General features: G+C 34.0%; 3 protein-coding genes across 5 annotated transcripts in view; all 3 read right to left on the bottom strand.

The window, feature by feature from the left end:
- Positions 1 to 1,885: 1,885 nt before the first annotated feature.
- The window catches only part of LOC112048979 (ubiquinone biosynthesis O-methyltransferase-like), a 51,667-nt gene continuing 26,240 nt past the window's right edge, over positions 1,886 to 27,312 (bottom strand). The window contains exons 7-10 of the mRNA XM_052883722.1: positions 7,899 to 8,013; positions 7,439 to 7,573; positions 6,584 to 6,854; positions 1,886 to 5,633 (exon numbers count right to left, since the gene is read on the bottom strand). Of these exons, the coding sequence (XP_052739682.1) occupies positions 5,473 to 5,633; positions 6,584 to 6,854; positions 7,439 to 7,573; positions 7,899 to 8,013 (682 nt within the window). The 3' untranslated portion in view covers positions 1,886 to 5,472. The remainder of the gene's footprint in view (positions 5,634 to 6,583; positions 6,855 to 7,438; positions 7,574 to 7,898; positions 8,014 to 27,312) is intronic.
- Positions 12,185 to 16,812, bottom strand: LOC112048978 (ubiquinone biosynthesis O-methyltransferase, mitochondrial-like). The gene is made up of 5 exons (XM_052883725.1): positions 15,107 to 16,812; positions 14,830 to 14,944; positions 13,920 to 14,054; positions 13,139 to 13,409; positions 12,185 to 12,454 (listed from the first exon to the last, which is right to left on the bottom strand). The coding sequence occupies exons 1-5, from the start codon at positions 15,289 to 15,291 to the stop codon at positions 12,318 to 12,320; spliced, it is 843 nt and encodes a 280-aa protein (XP_052739685.1). The 5' UTR covers positions 15,292 to 16,812; the 3' UTR covers positions 12,185 to 12,317.
- LOC112048980 (ubiquinone biosynthesis O-methyltransferase, mitochondrial-like) lies at positions 19,274 to 24,398 on the bottom strand. 3 transcript variants are annotated; one of them, XM_024086694.2, is made up of 6 exons: positions 24,239 to 24,398; positions 23,024 to 23,200; positions 22,701 to 22,815; positions 21,932 to 22,066; positions 21,027 to 21,297; positions 19,274 to 19,532 (listed from the first exon to the last, which is right to left on the bottom strand). In XM_024086694.2, exons 1-6 carry the CDS (start codon positions 24,289 to 24,291, stop codon positions 19,396 to 19,398), a joined length of 888 nt encoding a protein of 295 aa, XP_023942462.2. In that variant the 5' UTR covers positions 24,292 to 24,398; the 3' UTR covers positions 19,274 to 19,395. The 3 variants fall into 3 exon arrangements, with proteins under 3 accessions (XP_023942462.2, XP_052739684.1, XP_052739683.1); XM_052883724.1 differs by having other exon boundaries at positions 21,023 to 21,297; XM_052883723.1 differs by having other exon boundaries at positions 23,024 to 23,197; positions 24,239 to 24,395.

Raw genomic sequence — 27,312 nt, forward strand, 5'->3', positions numbered from 1 at the left:
TGTCTTTGGGAATCTTTAAACGTAACATTTATTATTATAAAACCGACGACTGATGCACCTCACTTCCCCGCACGCACGATTTCACATCCGCGCAGTCTTTTTCCCTTGTCACCCGCATATCATGGGAGTGTCATCAACGAACTTGGCAGGCTATAAATACGTTGCGTAGTTTGAAAAAGAATCGCTACAGATCTACAATTTTAAATGTGCAGTTTTAACTGTACAGTTTTATGTAATCGATATTTCAGTTGTTCAAAACTGCGCAGTTCAAACTGATGGTATGTATCGCCTCAGTCGTGCTACAGGCGTTCGGTTTTAACTGTACAGTTTTATCTAACCGAAATTTCAGTTCTTCAAAACTGCGCAGTTCTAATTAGATAAAACGGTACAGTTAAAACTGAAGGACACTACATACGTAACTAACAGTTCGACTGTTCAGTTAAAATTACAGGCCTGTAACACGGGTAAAGAGTACAGAAGATTTCATTATAACTTGTCAGATCAATTAGGTACCTAACATGCACGAAGAGATTGCTAATAGGTAAATACATGAAGCATATGTGAAGCAAATACAATCGGTTGAATCGACCACTGTTGTGAGTTGTTATTGGAAGGAAACCTCTTAATATACTTCACCCTACGTCCGTTCAATTGTGTACCAATCGGTCTAAAGTTGGAACTAATTCCAGGATCAATGTTAGCACCTATTTGTCTATGCAGTTGTCCACTGTAGAGAAAGACAAAGCTTATTTGTATCCAACCAACTTCATCCCTTTGTTTTCAACACCCACATTATGGGATAAACGAGATAAAGATCATCATTTTTAGGGTTACGAAAGTACGTAGTACAAAAACGGAACCCTTATAATCTCAGTTGCGCACATTTTAATTTTTTGATTTTTTTATTAGAAGCTAAGAAGAAGAAACACTTACTTTATTGCATACAAAACTACAAAACGTAAAAGTTAGGATGCAAAGGCGTTATTGTCATAATTACATTAGTTATCATTACATCAATTTTAATAGAGTAAGAACATTAAGCCGTGATAGCCCAGTGGATATGACCTCTGCCTCCGGTTCCGGAGGGTGTGGGTTCCAATCCGGTCCGGGGCATGCACCTCCAACTTTACAGTTGTGTGCATTTTAAGAAATTAAATATCACGTGTCTCAATCTGTGAAGGAAAACATCGTGAGGAAACCTGCATACCAGAGAATTATCTTAATTCTCTGCGTGTGTGAAGTCTGCCAATCCGCATTAGGCCAGCGTGGTGGACTATTGGCCTTACCCCTCTCATTCTGAGAGGAGACTCGAGCTCAGCAGTGAGCCGAATATGGGTTGGTGACGACGAAGAACATTAGGTAGGAACTATTTATTGTAGCTGTAAATACAAATAAAGAAAAGCAAGTAGACAATATTTTCTTATGAGAAGAAATTTTTAATACTGTTACTTAATTTTCATATTGCTACTAGATCACATTAATTGTGGTTTAGGTTAACCGCAGAAATTATTACATATCGGCATTTGCGAGTGTCTCTCTCACAATAATGAAGTTTCGAAATATGTTTGCAATAGTAGCACTTCGGGTTCTTTATATTCTATGTTATATGAAAAGTAAATTAAATATATCAATGCCTCGTTGGATTGGTGGTCAGCTTATGTGGCATCGGATTACATGGTCCTGGGTTCGAGTCCCAGGTGAAATATTAAGCTTTTTTCTTTTATGTAAGTCGTAGACCGTTAAAATAGGATTATAAATAATAGGTTAAATAAATTTTTCTTTATTCAAATTCATATAATGTATATAAGCACTTTTGAAACGTCATTTCAAAAGTGCTTATATACATTATATGAATTTGAACTATAAAAATCATGCCCACGTGGAATGGTGGGAAGAATATTGGCAGCATTTCCACGTTGGACAGCCAAGGATCCTTTGCGCAAAAAATGAGCCAGCCCTTGTCACCAGTCGAGGCAACTAGCCGCGGTTTAATGGCTCGGAGATTTTTTGGGTACTTCGACTCCACGGCCTAAGGGTTTTCACGGCAAAAGGTACAAATATGTAATTCTCAGTCAAAGAAGCATACTTGTGCCACTTACAGGTTTCAGCTTTTTAACGACTTGTTTGAATGATTTTTAATTTAATTAAAATTATGCAAAATGTTTTCACCAATTATACAATCCTGTATAGGTCGACAGGAGAATCTTCTTTTTAAGACCATAATACTATCGGGAATTAATACTAGCATTGAATGCTCTCTTCCTTGTGTTGATAATACATAATTCAGTTTGCAGGGTATTGATTGAATTTAAATTAGACAATATCACATGAGCGCAAGAAATTCCCTAGAGGCGCGGAGAAGCAAGAAAGAAGAAGATAACTGCTTTTTAAGCAATTAACACCTATGAGAGAATATGAATTCAATTAAGGTATTTTGAGGACACTATTGCAATAAATATTTATGATAATATAAATTAATATGTAATAGATTTTTGTAGGTTGTGATTTCAATTTATTTTAGTAGTATAGTTTAAGTCAAGATGTCACAACACCCTACTAAAATCTCAATTAAAAGTACAAGTGCAGTTTCATTTTGAAAAAAATCGTCACAGAAGTGTGAAGAAGATACCGAACATATGTTTGCCAATATTGCCGTTAGACCGGAAACTACTGGTCAATCGCCACGTAGTGTACAAAAAACTCGAAAGCTTCCAGTTACTCTGATAAGGATATAATAATGTGACATCTTAAACGACACAAGAGTGTTTAGCACGAGTGCGTACACTTACAGTACGAAATTCTATAGAACATATCGGTTGGATCTCGATTATTAAATAATTGGCTTAATAAAAATGTTCGCCGGTATACCAAAATGGCGAAGTAACATTTGAAGCTGTATAATTTTTTTCTGTTGCCAACAAGCTTAAAACAAACAAGAAAACGAACATACAAACCAATCTTAAGTCTTCAAATAATATCGTAATACTCAGATTGTATTGTCAACGATATTGCCTTGCCCCCGTTGTGTACAAATTTATGATGAATTAAAAATGTCGTAAAACTTAGTAGCAAACTTTTTTTGATAAAGAAATGATTTCATTATTAAAGTAAAATTATCAAGATTTTTTAGATCTAAGTAAATTGCTGGGTGGTTAGGATAGGCCTGGGGCGGGGATGGGCATTCCCTTTTGTGTTAAGTTGTAGGCGTGTAACAGTTTTAAAGAACTCTACCGCGATTAGGATTTACCGATAGCCGATAAGTGCTGAGCTCGAATCTCTGCCTACATCAATTTAGAATTTTATATTTTTTACATAAATTGGCTAAAGTCTGGGAGATGGTAGACTTACGTTCCTTGTTTAATTTGAACGGATGACTTAAACATAAGTAAAAGAGTGAATATGCATTCTAGACTAAACGTGTTCTACCAGACGAGTTATATCCGTTCCGGCATCAGGCGAGATTTTATAGTAATGTGAATTAATTTAAAAATCCGTGTTCTAAAATAAGAGGCCTTTATTTGATTTATCTTGGTTTAGAAATAATTAAAATCATTAAAACTAAAGTAACACTAGACTCAAAACAGACTTTCGATAAGAACGATCGACTGCGACGCTTACGACAGTTCCGATTTCGTGCTAAGGTCTACCGTTCCACTTAAAGAGCGATATAATAATTTGCGTTCAGAAACACGCGCGGATCGAGCCTATTCATAAAATTGGGATCCGGTTTTAAAACGTAAATGATGTACAAAAAAAGCTTCTTTTTTGTACATATCTCTTGAATGTTCATTCAGAAAGCAGCTGGCGCAGTTCATAACTCGAGAGAGGTGTGTTCATAACCGCGGTATGTTAGACTTTTGGAAAGACACCAAACATGAATAATACCCGTATTTTACACTATTTACAGATTTCAAACAACGTATTCATGTAGATTTTCCAGCTGTATATTAAAATTAGCTGATGAAATGAAATGAATGAATTCTAAACTATAAGACTAATTAACGTATTGTAAAAGGCAAATCTTATCTCTATAATATCCTCTTGATTATTAAGTAATTCATTTTGATAAGGATTTAAGTTTAGTTGTGTAAATAATGACGTAAACCTTAGTTTATAATTCAAATATTAATAAAGTACAAAAAGTACTATATCTGCTAAAAATATAGAAGATAGATATATGCTGTCGCGACATTTTTTGTAGAAAATGACGTGTTCTGCAAAGTTGTAGTACATTATGTTATTCTAACAATAGTTTTTGCAGCGCACGCCATTTAAGCAACAATTTTGTACACCTTGGGTTACATTATTGGAGTTTCAAGAAGGATCCCTATTTTTTTTTAAAATGTAATATAGCCTATAGCCTTCCTCCATAAATAGGCTATCTATCACTGAAAGTATTTTTCAAATCGGACCAGTAGTTCCTGAGATTAGCGCGTTCAAACAAACTAACAAACAAACTATTCAGCTTTATAATATTAAGTATAGATTTAAAAACTATTGCGAAAACCAGAACTTATTATTTTTTGTGGCCCACGACACCATGTCTAACAGGTGTTTGTAGCCTTCTGGTGAAAAAGGTTGAGTACCATTGATCTAGTAGAACGATAATGATCAATCTAAGACCATTAAAAAAAAGTGACAGATATACACAATTACCAACTAACTGTTGTAAGTTATTCAAGTCGTATTTACCTTGTTGTTGGTATGGGTCTGTGACGAGCCATAACTACCCAGAGCAGGTAGAACGCGTGCCATCTCAATTATCACATTTGCAGCTGCATCTCAATTCTCAACGTTTGTAATTGAACACATCTGCCGAGACGGAGCGTGAAGTAACGTATAGAATTTTAAATGTCGTTTATAATGCGATATCTCGACTGATGTACCTACTATTCTGTGGCTAAAGTATCAATAATTAGTAATTGTAAGAACCATAGATGCTCTGTCCTGACTCGTAAACCTATGGTAAGAACAAAATATTTATATATTTATTTACGAGTATTTCAAGCAATATCATATATCTTACATTATATCTTTACTAATATTATAAAGCTCATGACTTTGTTTGTTTGAACGCGCTAATCTCAGGAACTATTGGTCCGATTTGAAAAATTCATTCCCGTATTGCTATGGGAACTGAAACCACGTGGGTGAACCCGCGCGGCGTCAGCTAGTAGCACAATAATTATACTAGTCACACTTTTATTATAATAATACAATCTAATATTTGGGTGGTAAATCCAAAAATTGTTCGTACTCGACTAAAATACTAAAGTAGTCCGAACTATAGACATGCAGTATTTTTAATCAACAACAGTTGAAATGTAAATTGCCTGTAAAATCAAAAAAAATAAGATAGGGAAGGGTAACTAAACTAAAATACAAATAATATCTAATAATTTATTTAACTATAATTAAAAAAATATTTAAATATTCCAGTACCTATGTATAAGATAATAATTTGTTGCTATATCAATACGAGTTATCAGCAATAATGGGATTATCATTCTCGTTTTTACTGGGTAATTTTACAGCCTTCATAGCAAAACTGAACAGTTTATGATTAGTCCAAGCCCATTGGTCAGCGAGCGGGTAGTAAATGTAACCCTTTATATCCTCCACATGGCAGTCATCTAAAATAAACAGTTTTAAAGTTATCTCAATCTAAAGTCATTAACATACATCACTCATCATTAACAACCCATGTCTATTCTATACACTGTTGAGCACGAGTCTCCTCTCAGAATTAGCGGAATTAGGCTAATAGTCCACCACGCTAGCCTAATGCGGATTGGCAGACTTCACACACGAATAATGAAAATTCTTAGGTAAGCAGGTTTCCTCACGATGTTATTCCTTCTTCGCCATTTGAAACACGCGATATTTAATTTCTTAAAATGCACATAACTGAAAAGTTAGAGGTGCATTCCCATGGATTAGAACCGACGCCCTCCGAATCGAAGCCAGAGAACATATCCACTGGTCTATCACTGCTCACATAGGTATATACATATCACCCAATGCTCCCCAAAATTATTCTATACAGTCGCGAAATAAATAAATTTTAGGAAACAGAAGCATTGTATGAAACCAAATTACTAGTACGCCGGTAGTTCAGAAAAATTGTCAATAGATTTGTCAGGAAACTAGGTTTAATTATGGCAGGCGTCCACAGATCCCCATTGTACGTATCGGACGCATCGAATCAAACGGATTTTAGTATTATTTGTATAGAAAGTCAAACAAGTGCGTCCACTTATCCGCATCGAACGGATTTTATCTTCTTTACAAGTTAGCCCATGATTACAATCTCATCTGATGGTAAGAGAGTCAATGAGGATGAAAATCCACACTCCTTTTCGGTTTCTACACGACTTCGTACCGAAACGCTAAATCGCTTGGCGGTACGTCTTTTTCGGTAGGGTGGTAACAAGCCACTGCCAAAGCCTTCCACCAGCCAGACCTAGACGGAGGCCGTCAAAATCTACCGTATCTACCGTAAAAATAAAAATCCGTTTGATCCGATCCGATATCCGATACGTACGATGCAGATCTGTGGACGCATGGCATTAGTAATACTTACTCGTTTCTAGCATGAATTTCAGTTCGCTTGGTGTCATAAATGTGTCATATTGATGACCATTTTTAGCATAACATTTCAAAATTTTCTCAAAGAGAAATATCATATAAAACTGTGCGAAACGCGTTCTACTGGGCGTCGTAAAGAATAGTTTTCCACCCGGTTTTGTGGCGCGTACACAGCATTCTACGAACAGTTCCTTTTGAGCAACGTGCTCTATGACCTCGGACACCACGATTGCGTCGTACGTATTAGGGTAAGAAATACAGTGATCCTAAAATTTAAAGGCGTTTTACATTAGTTTGTTTGAAACTATGACTTACAGTGTATGGCAGGAAAAATAAAGTCAAGAGAGTTGAGATACGTATATAGTTTTTAAAAACACACTTTTCTACTCATGCTGGAAAAGCAAATCTCAATAGACTGGTGTAAATACATTTCTAACTTCAAGCTAGGGTTGTATGTATTAGTAAAAAAATAATAAAAAAAAATGTTATCAAATCGCACCATGTCAAACGATTTCAATAGGAAATCATATAAATTCAATCTGAAATCTGAAAGTCATATTACCAGTAGAATTATAAAATTGCAAGTGGAAGAACACAAGAGGAGAGGAAGACCAAAGATGAGATGGTTGGAGTGTGTGAAAGAGAATACGCTTGTTAAAGAAGTTGACGAATAATAAAAGATAATGGAAGAGATTGACACATTTGGCCAACTTAAGTGATGAAATTAAAGATGATGATGAAATTAACAACAATTAGGCGACCATTTTAAAATTTTGTTTTTTTGGTGTTGAATAAAAGGTATACTTTTCTGGAACTGAATGATGAGATGCAGAAAGGTAAAAAACCTTACCTCTATGGCAGATAATATGTAAGTAGGTTTATTATTGGCCAAGCGTTTGTTTTTAGAGCTATGGTCAATGGCAATTTCAAGCACTTTTTCGCATGTGTCTATTCCAGTAACATTGGCACCATACTTAGCCAGACCCTAAAATGAAAATTGTGATCACCTTTATTATTAATCTTCGAAAGTGAAACTGTAGTCAAGGGCTAACTTGTAAATTAATAAAAAAATCTTGCAATCAATCCCATTAAAATTGGTTCAGCCGTTCCAGAGATTAGTCCAGAAAAACAGGCAGACTAATAATAAAAAAAAGTTCGTTTTAGTATCATATAAATAAGCAAAGAGAGAACACATAAAGTAATGCGATTTTGAAATTGCAGACGTTTAATATTATTAGTATGCAAGGTTTTACCTAAACGAATCACTATCTGTTATTATACGTACACCTTGTACGTTTTAGCTTACTTACTTCTGAGAGGATCCCTCCTCCACAACCTACTTCAAGGATTTTCTTTCCTTTCAGACAAGTAGAGAACTTTTCACCAGGCGCTACGTGTACAAGACCATCTCTTATAAAAGGTAATCTACAAAAATACGTCATATTACAAAATATATACGGCCGAATTGAGAAACCTCCTCAATTTTTTGAAGTCGGTTAAAAAAATGGAATTGAGTTATAATTGTTAAGTAACATTATATGACGAAAATATTTGCAAATTAACAAACTTTATAATTAGTTAACTGTACTTACTCGTATACTATTAGATGTATTTCAATTTCCAATAAATTTTAACGTTTTTGTAAGCAATATTAAAAAAACCAAGTGGATTAAATATGGTATACCTTAAATAGTTCCATGAATGAAGAGGTTTAACTACACCATCGAGATCCCAAAAGGTATCTATTATTTTATTATTACTGGTGATTTGGAAAAAATCTTTATAGTTAATCGTTGATCTACATCTTCTGCTATTGATGTTTACATTATTTGAAACGCTAAAGACCGGACTCCGACTTCTGGAAATCAATTGCCTCACTAACAGCCAGTTTCTTCACGTAAAGCTAAAGTAACAGTAAAAGTAGTAAGTAGTAAAGAAGACTTTATTTTTCAGTGAATTAGACCGTCACTTTTGATTTATGACGTTACTTTGACTGTTACGTTACGTTACTTGCGATGAAGAAACTGGCCGTTAGTTTTTTCGGATATTATGTCGTTATCTGAAACCTACCTAAATCGATGGAGCTAGGTGTACAAAATAATCACCTAGTTCGTAATCATCTATTCCATATAAATAATAAATAAATGTACATTATATATTATACTTTAACATTAATCACAAAATTACTATTATATTTTATGATCATATATGGTTATCCTCTGACAATTTGTAAGGTTCTCAACATACAACAGGGTTTTCGAAAAACACATAAAAATGTCACCGCCCATGAGAAAATATAATATGAAAAAATAATTATGGAAAACTGAATCAGAATTTTTTTTCATTAAACAAAAATATACATGCTCTTCTAGTTCGTTCGTACAAGTGAAATAATTTTTTACCTGGACAATTTAACTTTTTGTCATCCATTCATAGCACAATCAATTAATTAATTAACTAAGTACCTAATAAAAATAAAATTTCCATAGGTTCCGCCTAATCATATTTTTTGCCGAGTTCTGGATAGAAATTTAGCAGGGGTCTACCGAAACCAGTTAATTTAGAAAGTGGTCTATGAGGAAAAAAAATGGGTACCTCATACTAATATTATAAAGAGGAAAGATTTTATTGTTGTTTGTTTGCATTGCATCTCTGAAACTAATGAACCGATTTGAAAATTCTTTCATTGTTGGGTAGTTACACTATCCCCGAGTGCTATGAGCTACATTTAATACCTGTATTCCTACAGGATAGGAAACCACGCGGGCGAAACTGTGCGGCGTCTGCTAGTATTAAATATGTACGTGTGGCACTCAGGGACTGCCGCGGTATAGCATTTTTATCAACTTTAGACGGCCTCCGTGGCGCAGTGGTATGCGCGGTAGTTTTATAAGACGGAGGTCCTGGGTTCGATCCCCGGCTGGGCAGATTAAGATTTTCTTAATTTGTCCAGGTCTGGCTGGTGGGAGGCTTCGGCCGTAGCTAGTTACCACCCTACCGGCAAAAACGTATCGCCAAGCGATTTAGCGTTCCGGTACGATGCCGTGTAGAAACCGAAAGGGGTGTGGATTTTTCATCCTCCTCCTAACAAGTTAGCCCGCTTCCATCTTAGACTGCATCATCACTTACCATCAGGTGAGATTGTAGTCAAGGGCTAACTATTAAGTGATAAAAAAAAAAACTAATGAAATTATAATTTTTTAATGCAGTATTTTGTTTTTATTTAGAAAAGAATAATAAATAAATAAAAAAAATGTCTTTACGTTGAGCTGAATTGAACTCTGGTTTAATAAGTTTTAATTAGTTTCACACCACTTCTCTAGTTAAGTCGATATGACAACGTCGAAATGTGGTAACTTGATGCACGGCTTGGTTGTTAGGTTTATTTTCGTTACGGAATTTCTTGATTCGGTCGCCGCTCTCAAATCCCGCGATAAAAGCTATGCTAAGCTTAATAATAACTTATTTATTTCAATAGAAAGCAGGTCCACAAGAGGCTGTAGGTCAGATATAATTAGACCCTGATATTTTCTACCATAATAATTAGATAGATGTATGAAAATTTAAATAGACACTGTAGTAGCTAACTCACCGGATCGTCAATGCGTTCACACCATGACAGTTATTTATTATTGCAGTTATCCTCATCATATTGTGAACAATAAAGTAATTAAAAACAAATAAAATATTTTTTTAAATCTCTGTACTTTGACGGCACTTGCATGTGGATGATACGATGGAAGGGATCGCGAACGAAGTAGGTAATAAGTATGTTTTTGTTTTATAAGAAACCTATTGTGGCTACTTGCTGTCGGTACTAGACTTTGCAAGCAAATGAAACGTCACCAAAGAAAAAACCAGTACATACTTAAATTTAAGACCTAGAAACAGTAATTAAACTTAAAACTTAGAAATATGTATAAATCAAACTTAATTATAAATAGCCGGGAGGATTGCTCATTAAGTCTGAAATACTAAAGATTATAAATGTGAAATGTTAGTATATTTGCAATTTTGCACAATGTATCTATATATATAAAAATGAATTGCTGTTCGTTAGTCTCGCTAAAACTCGAGAACGGCCTAACGGATTTATCTTATCTTGGTCTTGAAATGTTCGTGGAGGTATAATAGGGAAGGTTTAAAAGGTGAGAAAAAATCAAATAATTTCCGGGAAAACCCTAAAAACTGCCCTTTTCTACTTCCCATACAAACGTTTAAGAGTCAAGCGGTAGGGGTAGGGTAGGGGTAGGGGTAGAGGTATAGAAGGGTAGAGTAAGGATAGAGAATAAGTGCACTTATGTCAAAACGAAGCTTGACCGGGTCCGCTAGTACTTAATAATAACTAGTAATTTAACATACAGATCTATGCACTGTAAGCTATCAGGACTTAAACATTATCAATGATGACCTTTCATTTCCGTAGTCAACAAGTCTCCGCCGTGTCCGTCCGTCTGTCGTCTGTCTGCGGTTTAGCGCAGAGACTATTACCTTTGACAGCCTCCGTGGCGCAGTGGTATCAGACACACACACGCACATCGATTCACAGATCGATTTTGCCCCTAACAGCTGACTTCACTTCTCATCTCGCAACTTCAGTCCCGTCGTGACCACGATCCATGCAACTGGGTCGAAATATCGACAATAAAAATCTCGTCGTTTTATCGTGGTATGTACCCGTATAAATAACATTCATAATGAACAACCACGAAATAAGTTTAAAATCATTATTTTTTTTTAAAGTTGCATTGTTGCATACTGCCTTGTTTTTTCATTGGTCAGCTTAAGTGGCTTAAGGCTTCGGATAACGTGGTCCTGGGTTCGAGTGTAGGTACGGGTGTAGAGAACTGTGTTTTTCTTTCATCTATGAAATTTTCAATAAAAACTTTTATTCAGTCTGGATTCATCTAGAAATATCTATTCCTTTTTATTTCCAGAAATAAATAGGAATAGATAGATAAATATGAAGTCGGTAGTGTTACAAGCCTATTGCCTCGGTGAGCACGTGAAGCCTTTGGACCCGATCATTATCTTTAATATGGATTTAATTTAAACTCGATAACTCCACACGTTTTCGTGATAAAGAATCTCGACAGACCGTCAACCGGACAACAAAGTGATAGTGATAAGGGTTACGCTTGTTTTTCTTTTGAGGTACGGAATCATAAAAAGGGTTAAAGGAAAATTTTCGTACATAAAAGGTAGACAGATACGACAGACGAGGAGATAAATAAGAATTTCTTAACCCTACCTTCATTGGTCCATGGCTCTGCTAAGAGTTTTTCTCTCTGCCATGGACCCGGCACCCGCACGGTGAATCCATGGAATGCTAAGCTCTCATTCGCACGAGAGTTTTTAACGGACGTTGATAAAGCGTTCAAATATAGTATGAAGTTAAATGAAGGTATATTACAAACGTCCAAAATTGAAAATGCAACACTACTCGAAAAAAAGCGTCGTTTTTTAAAAACGCTTTCGTGTGAACATGTACTTGGGAATGCATTTGTTGTATTTGAACGCTTTTTTAACGTCCGTTAAAAAAGCTCTCGTGCGAATGAGGGCCAAGGTATTAGTCTAAAAGTAAAGGAAACAAAAATTAAAATACTCATGTTATATTTATCTTATTCATTATGACAAATATTTATTTAATATGTATATAATTTATGTCGCAAGATACATAATTCGTGAAGGAGTTTGTTAGTTAAATATAAACTTCTGGAAGAATGCCATTAATTCTTATTATCATTAGTGTTGGGTGACTTTACAGCCAGGGTAGCAAAGCTGTACAGTTTGTGATTAGTCCAAGACCATTGGTTCGAGAACGGGTTATAAATGTAACCCTTTATATCCTCCACATGGCAGTCGTCTGAAATAATAGAGGTTATAATTTACAGATTAATAAAACAGCTAACGGGTGCCTATTTACTACTAATAAATTCTAAATCGTTGCCGAAATTGATAAAAGGACACCTAATTAAGCTTCGTAATATATGGTATAAGTGACGATTCCTTCCTATTGTAATGTCAAAAATATACATGGTTTCCTGTAAGTAGCATTTTTTTTTAATCTTTACTAGTTAGCCCTTGACTACAATCTCACCTGATGGTAAGTGATGATGCAATCTAAGATGGAAGCGGGCTAACTTGTTAGGAAGAGGATGAAATCCACACCACATTCGGTTTCTACACGACATCGTATCGGAACGCTAAATCGCTTGACGGTACGTCTTTGTCGGTAGGGTAACTAGTCACGATTAAAGCCTTCCACCAGCCAGCATGATGATAGGCATGACATATGACAGCACATGATGATAGCTAACATGAAAGAGGCCTAAGTAATGAAATTTTACGGTTTTTTAATTAATTTTTCTACAAAATACAAAATTTATACTGGTTTTTTACAACTCAAAGTTAAAGGAAATATCCATAATTTGGGTTTAATCAACAGACAAGCACACAGATATTTTTAACCGATTTCCAAAAAGGAGGAGGTTCTACGTTCGGCTGTATGTATGTTTTTTAAATTTATAATATTGGTCTGAATACTTACTCATTTCTAGCATGAATTTCAGTTCGCTTGGTGTCATCAAACTGTCATATTGATGGGCACCCTTTGGATAACATTTCAAAAAATTCTCATAGAGAAATATTAAAGTGAAGTGGGCGAAACGCGTTCTACTGGGCGTCGTAATGAATAGTTTTCCACCCGGTTTTGTGGCGCGTACACAGGATTCCACAAACAGTTCCTTTTGACCAACATGCTCTATGACCTCGGACACTACCACTGCGTCATACATGTCAGGATAAGACATACTATGATCCTACAATATAGACACTTGCATTAGTTTAACTATATGCCAGAATATATCACATAAAATATCAAGAAAACACAGAAAATAAAGAAAATTTAAATTAATTGGTATAAAGTAATTCTGACAAAATATTTAAATACTGAAGTATCTTTAGGCATCATTAATGAATTAATATAAAAAATTAGTTGTTAAAAAATTTAATAACAACATTTTGAAAGAATTTATTTTAACATAGATCGTAAACAGTGGCGTGCAAATTATACATGCGTTAAAGTACTGCATACCCTAAGAGTCTTCTTAGTGCTTGTTGAATACAGATTTTTCTAGTAAGCTTAATTTTATTACTGGTGCATACCCTGATCGACTACCTTATGCACGCTACTGATCGTAAATGGGTAGGGGTAGTTGAAAGTTTACATCGAGTTTCACGCGGGCGTCCGCTAGTAAAGTTATAATAATAGATAGAGGTACACGATTCGCCGCATACTTTTTTAGTACATAGTAAGTTATTATTCTTACCTCTACAGTAGATAAAATATAAGTAGGCTTGTTGTTAGCTAAGCGTTTGTTTTTAGAGCAATGGTCTATAGCCAATTCTAACATGACTTTGCTCGAATCTATTCCTATAACTTCGGCCCCGTACTTAGCCAGACCCTAAAATGAGAAATGTTTACAGTATTGTTTCATTTGTATTTTGAAGATTGAATTAGCAGAAACCTCCATACAGACTCAGGGCCCAAAAAATATAAACGATACAAAGCTGAAAATTGAACATAAATTAGAACATATAAATATCCCGTCCCGTGAGGACAATTTTCAGAGAAATTTACGTTGGCTTAATCAGCTGAACTACTCGTTAAAGGTGCATTTGCACAAATTGATCGGATCCGTTTGACATCAAATTCATTGCATTATCTGAGCCCAACGAACAGTTTTTCTATTCCTTGACATTAATTAGACACATTTTGCCTAAATCTTCAAGAACTGTCAGTTTGACACCTACATACACACTTACATAACACATTTAATGAATTTAATGTCAAACGTATTTGATGTCATTGACGTTCACATTCAAAGACAGCGCGCATTTTCAAAGACAGCTAGCAAAGATAGCCAATATCAATCAGTGAAATACGCATTTGTAAAGCTGGATCTGTATGAAAATAATGCAATCAGCTTATTTTCCCTGTTTGCCAATATTATATCGTCTAAGATTCAAATACAGTAATCTAGTAAAAAATACAAGACTTTTAGTACACGTTTAATTTCTGTATCGTTCTGAAGAGTTGGCCCAATTTCAGACTTTCTGTTTTATTTATTAATTAATTTAATATTATTTGATTAAAACACAAAAACGGCATAAAACTTCAAAAAATTTTACTGATTTGATAGCTTCAGCAATTTAAGAGTGCAATTTGTTTTATTTTACCTCTGAGAGGATCCCTGCTCCACTGCCTACTTCGAGGATTTTCTTTCCTTTCAGACAAGTAGAGAACTTTTCACCAGGCGCTATATCGACAAGACCGTCTCTTATAAAAGGCAATCTACAAAATATTTTTATTTTATTATTAAATTAGCTTTTCTGTAAATATTTTAATAAAAACTTAAACTTTAAGTAACTTTAACTCATTACTACTTAGAGTTCAATTTAGAAATATTGTAAGACTTTGAAACACTGAACTAAATTAGATTTTTAATATTTTTACCGTAAATAATTCAACGAATGAAGCGATAGAAATATCCCATGGGGATCCCATAGTGATTCCAGTTGTTTACTATTAGACACTTGGAAAAAATCTTTAGAGTCAATCGTAGAGTGGGCATCTCTTCTGCTTATGAAATTAACATTATTTGAAATACCAGTAACAGGGCTCGAACTTCTGAAAACCATTTGAAATTGATATACTGACTGTAAGTATAAGTAAATAAAATAACTTGGAGACTTTGAAATACTTATTAATATAAAATATTTTTAACAAAACCTATTAAATTAAATTTTAAAATATAACTGTATTTATTATAATTATCGATAATGCCAGCATCAAAGTTGTTCAGGAATACAACTACCTCGGTCAAATGATAGAACTAGGTAGGAATAACTTCGACAAGGAAGCTGACAGAAGAATTCAGCTTGGTTGGGCAGCATTTGGGAAATTGCGTCGAGTCTTCAATTCGTCAATACCCCAAAGCCTGAAGACAAAAGTCTTTAATGAGTGTGTCTTGCCTGTTATGACGTATGGAGCCGAAACGTGGACACTGACGATTGGCCTTATCCACAAATTTTAAGTCGCTCAGCGAGCTATGGAGAGGGCTATGTTAGGAGTCTCTCTGAAGGATAAAATCCGGAACGAGGAAATTCGTAGGAGAACGAAAATAATTGATGTAGCCCAAAGGATTAGCAAACTGAAGTGGCAGACGTGTTCTGGAGTGGAGACCGCGTACTAGCAAACGCAGTGTAGGACGCCCTCTAGCTAGATGGTCCGACGACATCAAGAAGGTAGCGGGAAGCGGCTGGATGAGGAAGGCGGAGGATCGTGTGTGGTGGCGCGCTCTCGGAAAGGCCCATGTCCAGCAGTGGACGAATACAGGCTGTTGATGAACTGTATAGTAAATTTACTTTTTGTAAACAAACGTAAATAAATTTAAGTTGTTGTAAATAGTAATGTAATAATGAATAATCTTCAAGATAAGAAAACAGAACTGATCAAAAATAGTTATAATAGAGGAAATCTAATAGACCAAGGCAAAGTGATTTTTGCTTACTCACCGAATTATCAAAGTTTTGACACTATTGCATTTGTTGATGAATGTTGCAGTTATCTTCAACATTTTGTGAGAAATTACTTTCAACACACAAATAGAGAACGTCCTCCAGAGTTTGAGCACGTAATTTGGGTTATATGTGGATCATAGAGAATATTCTATAAAATTTTGTATATGGAATATAAGTTTTAAAACAGGTTAGTCAGAAATAAATATAACACAGAAACCCTTATAGATCAGAAGAGAATCTGCGAATTTAAATTATAATTTATCTATTACTATATATTTAAGGTTTACTTGCCTAGTACGAGTAGACCGATACTTTCTACTGTTAACAAGCGAATGTAACCAAATAAAACGCAAGCTTATTTACTAATATGTAAATAAGCATAAATCAAGATTAATTATAAATTACTGAGAGGATTTATTATTAAGCCTGAAAAAGTAAACGCAAATCAAAAGAAACCCTGCCAATATGCATATAAAGTTCGTGTTTCCAATAAACGAGTATATTATTGTGATTAAAGTAAAGCCGAAGAAGAATGGCGAGATTGCATGTATTTTGGGACTAGCTGATAGAAGTAGCGTGCATAATGGAAACCTTTTAATAAATGTTTATCGTGATTAAACTAAGAAAGAAGTAAATGGTAAGCAGTCTTAAAAAGCAGGGAAAAAGAATACCTTAGATTAGTAGGTACCCTGTTTATACATAAATGTGAAAAACACCACCGCTGACATTCAACTGCGTAATTGCTTCATAAATACGACAAGGCGTTTATGCAAACGACTTTTTTTTTGTAAATAAAATGCATTTTTTTCTTTTGATTCCCGTTCTGTAAAATCTCAATATTTTTTTTTTACGAGCATCTTACAAAATAATAATTTTAATCATTACAAATGTCTGTGTGTACGACACTTTTTTTCTTTTCTTTTTTTTTTTAATTCTATTACCTACGGACATATAAAAATTAAATTTTAAATAATATTAAAACTACCTACATAAATTGACTACCTAAAGTATTATATTAACTACATATTACAAAAAAAAATTAGAAAATATACACAGTTTTTTGAACGAAGTTACCTTTACAACGTAATTTTATCATCATCAAATGGCGTAATTTTATCATCATCAAGTGGCATCAAAGTATTATGAATTACGTCAAGCATTAAAATTTTTACCAAGACATCTCAAATGTAAATACAATAACAACATCACATCACATTGTAAAAATATCTCCTCAAGACTGAAATCGCCCGGTAAATTCGTAACGGTAAGTTCGTTCGCATTCCTGAAATTTGTTTTTTAAGAAAGATTTTTTTGTAATTGGATTGAGTAGAATAGACACAGAAACTATCAAGTAATACACCTTCATTTCTTATTCCTAATTCGTAAGTAATGTCATAATATCGGTTTATTCAGGAAAAAGAGACATAGAGAAGAAGAGTGACGAATGTCATTAGACTTAACATAGACAAAATCTAGATAATAGGTTTAAAGAATAAAAACATGTAAGAAGCAACGTGTCATTAGTGGGCCCATTGAGATGCCGACGTGTAGTAACCAGTAGATACAGTTACACACGGAGGCGTTAGAAAAACGAATCCGTAAATTTGGACCAGTCCACCCACGGTCGGCGAATCCAGTCCATACATTGAATCCAAGTTTGTTTAACTTGTTGGTTAAGTACTTTTTGTTGATAGAATACTTTGAGATTGTAAAACGGTGAATGAGGGTTTTAGCCGCTACGATATTGGCTCGTTTACGGAACTAGAGGTTCAAAGTCAAATGGGAATTGTATTTGATACAATTCTCATTTCTTTCATTCTTAGTCTCATGATTTATTTTGCTATTATATGCAAAAAACCAAGTGATAAGGTCTCCCAGATCCGACGGAATATCCTGTGCGTACGTTACGCGGTATTTCGCAGGTATAATAGCAATATAAATCAATTAGTCTATTATACTACAGCCTTTCTTGATCAGTACTAAATTATTTATTTTAAATTATGTATGGTTTTTTTTATAAAATGTTAAATAAAATATATTAATCATATCTAATTGTTCTAAGCTTATTAATCAAATTTATTTTCATTAATATAAGAACCGTACCGGCAAAGACGTACCGCCAAGCGATTTAGCGTTCCGGTACGATGCCGTGTAGAAACCGAAAGGGGTGTGGATTTTCATCCTCCTCCTAACAAGATAGCCCAATTTCATCTTAGACTGCATCATCAATTACTTGATTGTAGTCAAGGGCTAATTTGTAAAGAATAAAAAAAAAGAACAAGTAAATTATAATTATTATAAGGTGTTAAATAACTAGTGAATTATACCTTCATTTTCAATTTGTTTGTTAGTAAACAGTACTCATCAAGAAAGGCTGTAATATAGTCAACATTTTGTTGTGGTAATTGCTAAAATTAATATTTCTTCATCGATACGGGAATTTTTATTTTGCACAAAGCACACAACATTTTTCGGTTCACTTAAATCATCTCCGAAGTACGTCCTTATTATGTTCCATTTCTATCAAAGTATCCTCGAAGTACATCTAAATACATTACATTCAACTTCTATCAAAGTTCATAGGTAGGTATCATTATTATCATCATCATTTATAATTCTCATTCTCCACTCATTCTCAGTCCACTGATCCGCATCGTACGGATTGCATGGAACGGATTTTAAATACCGTAAAATTAAAAATCAGTTTCATGCGATGCGTCCGATATGTACGATGCGGATTTGTAGGCGTCTACCATAATAAAAATAATTAAACAACGAATTTTCATTTTTAATAAAAAAAATCATTTTCAAGTTTTTCAAGAAACTATATGAAAATTGACCTTTCCGACTTATCTCCGAAACGACTTAAACAAGTATTTAAAAAATTGCTTTCTACTTATGGATTACGGGAAAATCTTAAAGAATTCAAAGTGTTGAACATGACAAGTCAATGGAGTCAAGATGGAAAATTAAAAAAAACAAACGCAAAGTATGCGACTATTTGTCTGTAATTATATCTAGACTTTGGAAAGCTAAGACGCGATACGGCCCACAGTCTGTGGATCGGACTGCTCTATATGGAAAAAAAAAAACGAAAAACTATAACGGTAATAATATAATTATTTTATTAAATAGAAAATTATTATTGAATTGAAATTGAACATGAAAGCGTTTTTTATTTAAAATACGCATTAACTTCTTTTGATGCAATTCAGAATGCAACTAATTATTATTGTTCTCAATATTGGGTGATTTTACAGCCTCCATAGCAAAGCTGAACTGTTTGTGTTTAATCCAAGACCAATGGTTCGAGAAAGGGTTATAAATGTAGCCCTTTATATCCTCCACATGGCAGTCGTCTGAAATAGTAGAGAAGAAATAAAATTTTATAAAGCATAAGTTTAAACTGCTACCAGAAATGTTCCTACTACCAACTAGCGGACAGTCAACAGTCTTCAAACCCCTTTATAGACCAGTCAACAAATGTGCCTCAATATGCGGTAAACCGTTTTTTTTTGTATGATGTTGTTAGATACGTTGAGAAATGAACCTATAAATTCCCACCCTCTGGCGTGCTCGGAAAGGGGTGAAAAGAGGTGAAATTAAAAAACCGTGTTTGTATTATGTATAAAGAATTTTGCAATAAACAAAAAAGGTGAAAGTTTTAATACAAGGTAACCAATTGTTTTTTCTACCATCCTTCAAAATCTCAACCCCTTAGGAAAAGTTTATGCCTCTTCACCCCGAAGCCCCCCTTTTCATCCCTTTGCGGACACCTGAGAGGGTGGGAAATTTAATACAAGGTACGTAATTATTAATTTCACCATCTTTCAAAATCCCCACCTCTATAGAATTATTTAACGAAAGTTATAAACAAAAACGAATTTCTCCCTTTTTCGCCTCTTTCCGAAAACGCCAGAAGGTGGGAAAAATTTCATTACCACACGAGTAAGCCGTGCATAGAAGGTTTTTTTTATTTGTAAATGATTTCATGGCATTTGCTACAAAAAATTCAGGCTTACATAAAAGAGAGAACATCTAGGAGGGCACGCCGAGACTAAATCTAGGAAGCCATGCCGATACACAATCGAGAAGGCCATGCACAACGCCAACTATTTATTATTTACCAAGTTTACTCGTAGTTAATTCTTTTATCCTGGTCATAGAAAAAGTATTTTATGCCAATACACGTAATTAGCCACTGTAGCACTCGTGCTGAAGTTTACTCGTAGTTAATTCTTTTATCATGGTCGTAGAAAAAGTATTGTATGCAAATACACGTAATTAGCCATTGTAGCACTCGTGCTGTCTATTGTGCACAAAAATCACTCGTGCTACAATGACCCTCATACAGTGACATAAATAACTATTAACTACTTACAATTTCGCATACACACGTTCGCTATTGGTAAAATTAGTGCATGTATAGTATTTTATGTAGTGTACGTATAGATATGGCATAGTGGCGCATTCGTTACCAAATTGTCCTGACTCCCATTTTTCTTTAAATATCAGGGCTCTCCTGATTATAAAAGTGATATGATTATTATAGATTGGTGGCATTTTATATCATTTGACGTTATTGTTCAAAAAACAAAAATATGTAAGTGTATGCATCACGAGTATTACTCACTACGAGTATTATTCTCTTTAGGACTGAAACATATATCATGACGTGTTTATTTTATTTTATTAATAAACTTCGCTCTAACTTATATGCACTTACTTCTTCCCTACCCCCACCCTAAAATGTACCCTACCCCTACCTTACCTTATCTTACGCTACTTACTAGTTACTACCCTATTTAATTTTCTTGGAATCTCTTTTTAATTTAGTATAGATAAATACCTACTCGTTTCTAGCATGAATTTAAGTTCGTCTGGTGTCATAAAGCTGTAATACAGATGGGCGCCCTTTGGATAACATTTCAAAATGTTTTCAAAGCCATATATTAAAGTAAACTGGGCGAAACGCGTTCTACTGGGCGTCGTAAAGAATAGTTTTCCACCCGGTTTTGTGGCGCGTACACAGCATTCTACGAACAGTTCCTTTTGAGCAACATGCTCTATGACCTCGGACACTACGACTGCGTCATACGTGTCAGGATAAGACATACTATGATCCTGAAATCAATAATCTATTTTAAGTTTTCAAAGTCATTTTGCATTAGTTTGCTTCGCACTATGTTTATTATTATTATTATTTACAAGTTAGCCCTTGACTACAAGCTCACCTGATAGTAAGAGATGATGCAGTCTAAGATGGAAACGGGCTAACTTGTTAGGAGAAGGATGAAAATCCACACCCCTTTTTGGTTTCTACACGACATCGTACCGTAACGCTAAATCGCTTTTCGGTACGTCTTTGCCGGTAGGGTGGTAACTAGCCACGGCCGAAGCCTCCCACCAGCCAGACCTAAACCAATTAAGAAAATCTCAATCGGCCTAGTCGGGGATTGAACCCAGGACCTCCGTCTTGTAAATCCACCGCGCATACCACTGCGCCACGGAGTTCGTCATGTACAGCAAAAAAAAAGAACACGGAATAATAATACATCATTATGATAATAGAATGTGTTTCACAATTTTTTCTTAAATATTGTATTATGTAATAATAACCAGTGCACAGTAAAACCAACTGTGGTTTGTGTTGCACTATGGTTAGGCTTAATTTAAATGTTTTTTGTAGAATAATAAATAAATAAAATTCGATGCATACTTTTCCCGAAGCCTAAACACAGAACTTATTCATCCTTACCTCTATATTAGTTAATAAATAAGTAGGTTTGTTGTTTGCCAAGCGTTTGTTTTTAGAGCTATGGTCTACGGCCATTTGAAACATTTTTTCGCATGTGTCTACTCCAGTAACTTCGGCCCCATACTTGGCCAGACCCTAAAATGAAAAGTGAATGAATTGTTTTAAGGGTCTGTCGTATTTCAAGTTCACATTTATGTGTAAACTAAAGGACGCGCATCTGTTTTTTTTAAACCTGTGGGAACCATAGATTTTTCTGGTATAAGCCCATGTCCTGCTCTAAAATACTATTTATCTCTTTATCAAATTTCATCCAAATCGTGGTGTAGCCGTAAAAGGTAACAAACAAACAGACAGATAGACCTACTTTTGCTTTTATAATATTAGTATGTTATTTAAACATAATGAAGATTAGTAAGTTAAAATAAATACTATTGATTTGGTAATTTTAGTATTCACGAGTCTCCTCTCAGAATGACATACGGAGATAATCTCAATGCAGATTGGCAGACTTCACACACGTAGAGAATTAAGAAAATTCTCAAGTATGCAGGTTTCCTCGCGATGTTTTTCCTTCACCGTTTGAGACACGTGATATTTAATTTCTTAAATTGCACACAACTGTAATGTTGGAGTTGCATGCCCCGGACTGGATTTAAACCTACACCCTCCGAAATCGGAGGCCGAGGTCGTATCCACTGGACTATCACGGCTCTCTATAACTTTAGTATTTCTCCATTTATTTATAAGGTTCTTGTCGTATCTTACTTACTTCTGAGAAGAGTCCTGCTCCATATCCTACTTCAAGGATTTTCTTTCCTTTTAGACAAGTAGACAACTTTTCACCAGACGCTATATCTACGAGACCGTCTCTTACAAAAGGCAATCTACAAAATCATTTCATACTAGAATTAAGGATTAAAGTTAAAACATTTTAAACATCTCTTAAAATGGAAATTCGGAAATTGCTAGGAGATTCATTTAGTCCAGTTTAACTCTCCAGGTAAGTGTATACGTATATATTATTATTTGAATAGTTCAATTTATAAATATTAAAATACTTTAACTAGCAACTAAAAAACAGAATATTTTTACCGTATATAGTTCAGTGAATGAAGCGCTTTAAATATACCATTGGGATCCCAAAACGAATCCATTACTTTATTATAATTAGGTACTTGGAAAAAATCTTTCGGGTCAATCGTAGAGTGAGCATCTCTTCTGCTTAAGACATTTACATTTTTTGAAACGCTAGTAACCAGACACCAACTTCTGAAAACCAATTTAAATTGATGTACTAAATTGTATGTATAGATACATAAAGTTGTAACTTAAAGGGACTTCGTAATACCTATATTATGGTCGAATTCAAGATACTCGTAGACTAGACTATACATTAACTTTGTTTGATGGTTTTTTTTATTCTTTACAAGTTAGCCCTTGACTACAATCTCACCTGATGGTAAGTGATGATGCAATCTAAGATGGAAGCGGGCTATTTTGGATGACAATGCGGGTTAACTTTCTGGCGTCATTTTACATCTGAGATGGCGATACACTTGGTATATACATACACAAAAATAATTGGTGAAATAAAGTAACGTTAGTCTAAATTCAACATGAAGGCTTACTAAGATGGCGGATTAGTTATTAGTAGACACCCATATTACAGAAGTGTATTAAACTTAGTAATAGTAGTACACTTCTGTAATATGGGTGTCAAATTAAAAGGGCTTAATAAGAATAATTTAAGAAATAAAGTGACGTTAGTTTAAATCCAATATGGTATCGCGTATCTAAGATGGCTGACTAGTTATTTTTAGCACTATTAAACCAAAGTAAAAATTTACTTTTACATTTTAGCGCATTCTAATAAAAGCTTGTTAAAAACAAGCTTTTATTTGAATTTTAATGGTAAAAATTTAGTTTAATTTAATTTATTCAATTAAACATGACAGTTAAGGTATATTACATTTTGTAAAAAATGTGCCTTGTATCTTATTATGGAATCAAATCATTTTGGAAGTCTTTATAATAGAGGCCCACGTTCGGTTGTGGACTTTCATCAGCTGATTTCAGCAGCATGATTTCGGATGATAATGATTTATGTGTTATTTAAAACGTACTCGTAATAAGTAATTGTACGATGAATGAACTTCTTGTACACAACCTTAAAGAAATATTATTAACAAAAATAATCTTCAGTATGGAATTAAAAAAACTTAACGAAAATAGACATAGCTATAATAAAGGAAATTTAATGAACTGTTCCTTAGTTCATTAAATTTCCTTTATTATACTGTTACTCACCTAATTTTCAATGTTTTGACACTATTGATTAGTGTTGCGGTTGTCTTCATCATAATTATTCTGAGTATTTTACTTTTACACACCACAATTTTTTTTATTTAGAAATCTCGGGATATTGAGCACGTCTTTGAGCTATGTGAATAACAGAAAAATATGATGGACATGGTACGAGTACATGCATATAAATTAAAAAAAAAACTCATTTAAAATTAAATCAACTAAACAAACGTTACATTAACATACAATACAGTATAAAATTAAATTAGAATTAATATTTGAAAAGACACCGTAAAGGACAAAAATCTCTTGTGTTCGTAGTTATAGAAGAGAATAAAAATTAATTAAATAAATTTATTTTATCACAAAAAATATGTATTTTTATATTATCTTACCTATAATATATATTATGAGAATCTTGAGAAAATATGACTAAAAATTTCAACAGCCATCTGCGCCTACTTGCTATCGATGCTACTCTTAGTAAGCGAATGAAATATACATGGTGAAATTTCTATCCCGTATGTATTATGGTAGGTACCATGTATTAATCAAGCTTAATTATAAATTGCCGAGAGGACTTACATTAAGTACAGGAAACATGATATAAGCCCTTAGAAGTAAACTCCAATCAAAAGGAACAATCAATAAATCTTATTATTAAACAGAGATGGTTTTAAAAAAGCATTTAAATACAAAATGCAAAATACTTTTCAGATTTACTATTTCAAATGCAAAATATCAAATAGGTTTGCGTTACGTATTTCAAATGCTAAATGCAAAATAGGTATTTTCAAAATACTTTTTCAAAATAAAATACCTTTTGACCAAATCACAGATGAGACACAATGCCGAGCCAAAGAAAAACGTATAACAATGCCATAAATAATAGTGTACTCAAGATATAAAGCGCATACTCAGCCCAACGAAAAAAAAAAAACTGACCAAGTGCGTGTCGGGCCACGCGCAGTGTAGGGTTCCATAGATTAAATGAGCAGTTTAACACCTTATGTAATTGCACAGAAATACCGATAACTATACTCTACACCATTGTAATAGACGATGAAAAATTCATCCTCAGTTTACAGCTTTCCAGTAATAATAGTCACTGCGCTAAGCCGCGGACGGATGGACGGACAGACGGACGAACAGACAGATGGACGAACGGACACACAGACGATCATAGCGAAACTGTAAGAGTTCCTTGTGGACTACGGAACCCTAAAAAGACTACCCAAAATCGGCAATACAAGCGTCAATCGTTCATTTCATTTTAATTGACTGGAGATGTTGGGCAAACTTAACCACAAAGTATTTTGCATTTTGAAATGAATATTAAAAATGCAAAATACATCTCGAAAGGTATTTCAAATTAAATACAAAATGTTTTTATTAAAAGGCATTTAAATGCAAAATACAAAATAGGTATTTTGCATTTTAAATAGAAGTATTTCAAATAAATCGCATCTCTGTTATTAAAACTAAAAACCGGCTAAGTGCGGGCCACGCGCAGTGTAGGGTTCCGTAGATTAGGTTAGCACTTTATTCCCATATGTAATGCACAATAATACCGGCAACCATACCCTACACCATGGGATAGACGATAAAAAATAAATCCTCATTTAGCATGTAAGGAAGGAACCTAAAAAAAATATTATTATAAAACAAAAAACCAGACTGCTTAATGACTAAAAAAAGAAAAACAAGTAGCTATCACAATATACGTATAAAGTTCTAACTAAATTCTTTATGTTGCCGCATGCGGTGACAAACATTGGTATTTCATTCTTGTCCGTAAGAAAGTTCAGTCGGGTTTTTTTTGTTTTTATAATATTTTTTTTCGAACTTTTAAGTTTCTTCAGGACATACCCTTTAATTTAAATATAAGTAAGTACAGACAATGCCATTCCTGACTTGAATACTTTCTAGTTGATAAATTTTACTTCGATGGTCCCAATATAATTGGTTCGCTTTTTTTGATAATTTGTGTTAAAACAGTTATTTATACAGCCAATGTCACTACCACAATTCTAACGAACTCAATGTCAAATGACAAATGACACCTCATATGTCAAAATCCGTCCAGCCGTTTATGCTGTAGGGCGTGCCAAAGAAATGGACATACATACACACATACAAACATACACACAAACACAGATACATACGCTCGAAAAACAATACCCTCTGTCTGACGCAGTTGGGTAGAAAAAATATTTTTTCAGACATTCTTATATTCATTTTATAGAAGGAAATAATATACTACATACCTATACCAAATTTCATCTTTTTAGTTTTAGCAGACTCTTCTTACTGGCTTTATCTTTTGAATTGACGATGGAATTAGTACGCAATTTTCGATTTCCAACTACGTTTTTTATGTTGGTCGACTATTACTCTTAAAAAAGCAATTGCTAATTAGCTGTTGTTATATAATTTCATTATACAGGGTGATTCGGTCTTTAGTGCGGATATTTTTTTTCGTGGTTCTGTATCATTAATAGAATATAAATCTACAAACAGTTCGATACATTTTATGTAATTTTTTTTTTAATTTATGTCTCTAAAATAACAAAATAATGTACATATTATTACTAAACAAGATATATTCAGCTTAAAAGTGATCTGGTGACGTCCTTTAGGTATCAAACGAAAATAAAATAAACGCACAATAGGGTGACCCTAAAATTCTGTTCAAAAGTAAATAACTTTAGCTAACGATAATTTTGTTATTTTTGAGTTAAAAAAAACATACATACAGCCGAACGTAGAACCTCCTCCTTTTTGGAAGTCGGTTAAAAAAAAAAGAAAAAATACGTGATCATTAAATTTTGTTTATGTACAAAATATAAAAATATCCGCACTAAAAAAATTTTCTTCCTGTATATCTTACTATCGTGAAGTTTTCACGTATCCATAAACAACCGTTTAGCCCGTAGAGGGTGGGGATTTTAATAATTTTTTGTGTAAAAACGATCCACCACAATCGTTAAAAATCCCAAAATATATTTTGGGATTTTTAACGATTATTATACAGGATAGCCGGATAGCCGTATTATTCAGGTTAGCATATAAAATGT

Source organism: Bicyclus anynana, chromosome 9 (genome assembly GCF_947172395.1).
Source record: "Bicyclus anynana chromosome 9, ilBicAnyn1.1, whole genome shotgun sequence".
Taxonomy (NCBI): domain Eukaryota; kingdom Metazoa; phylum Arthropoda; class Insecta; order Lepidoptera; family Nymphalidae; genus Bicyclus; species Bicyclus anynana.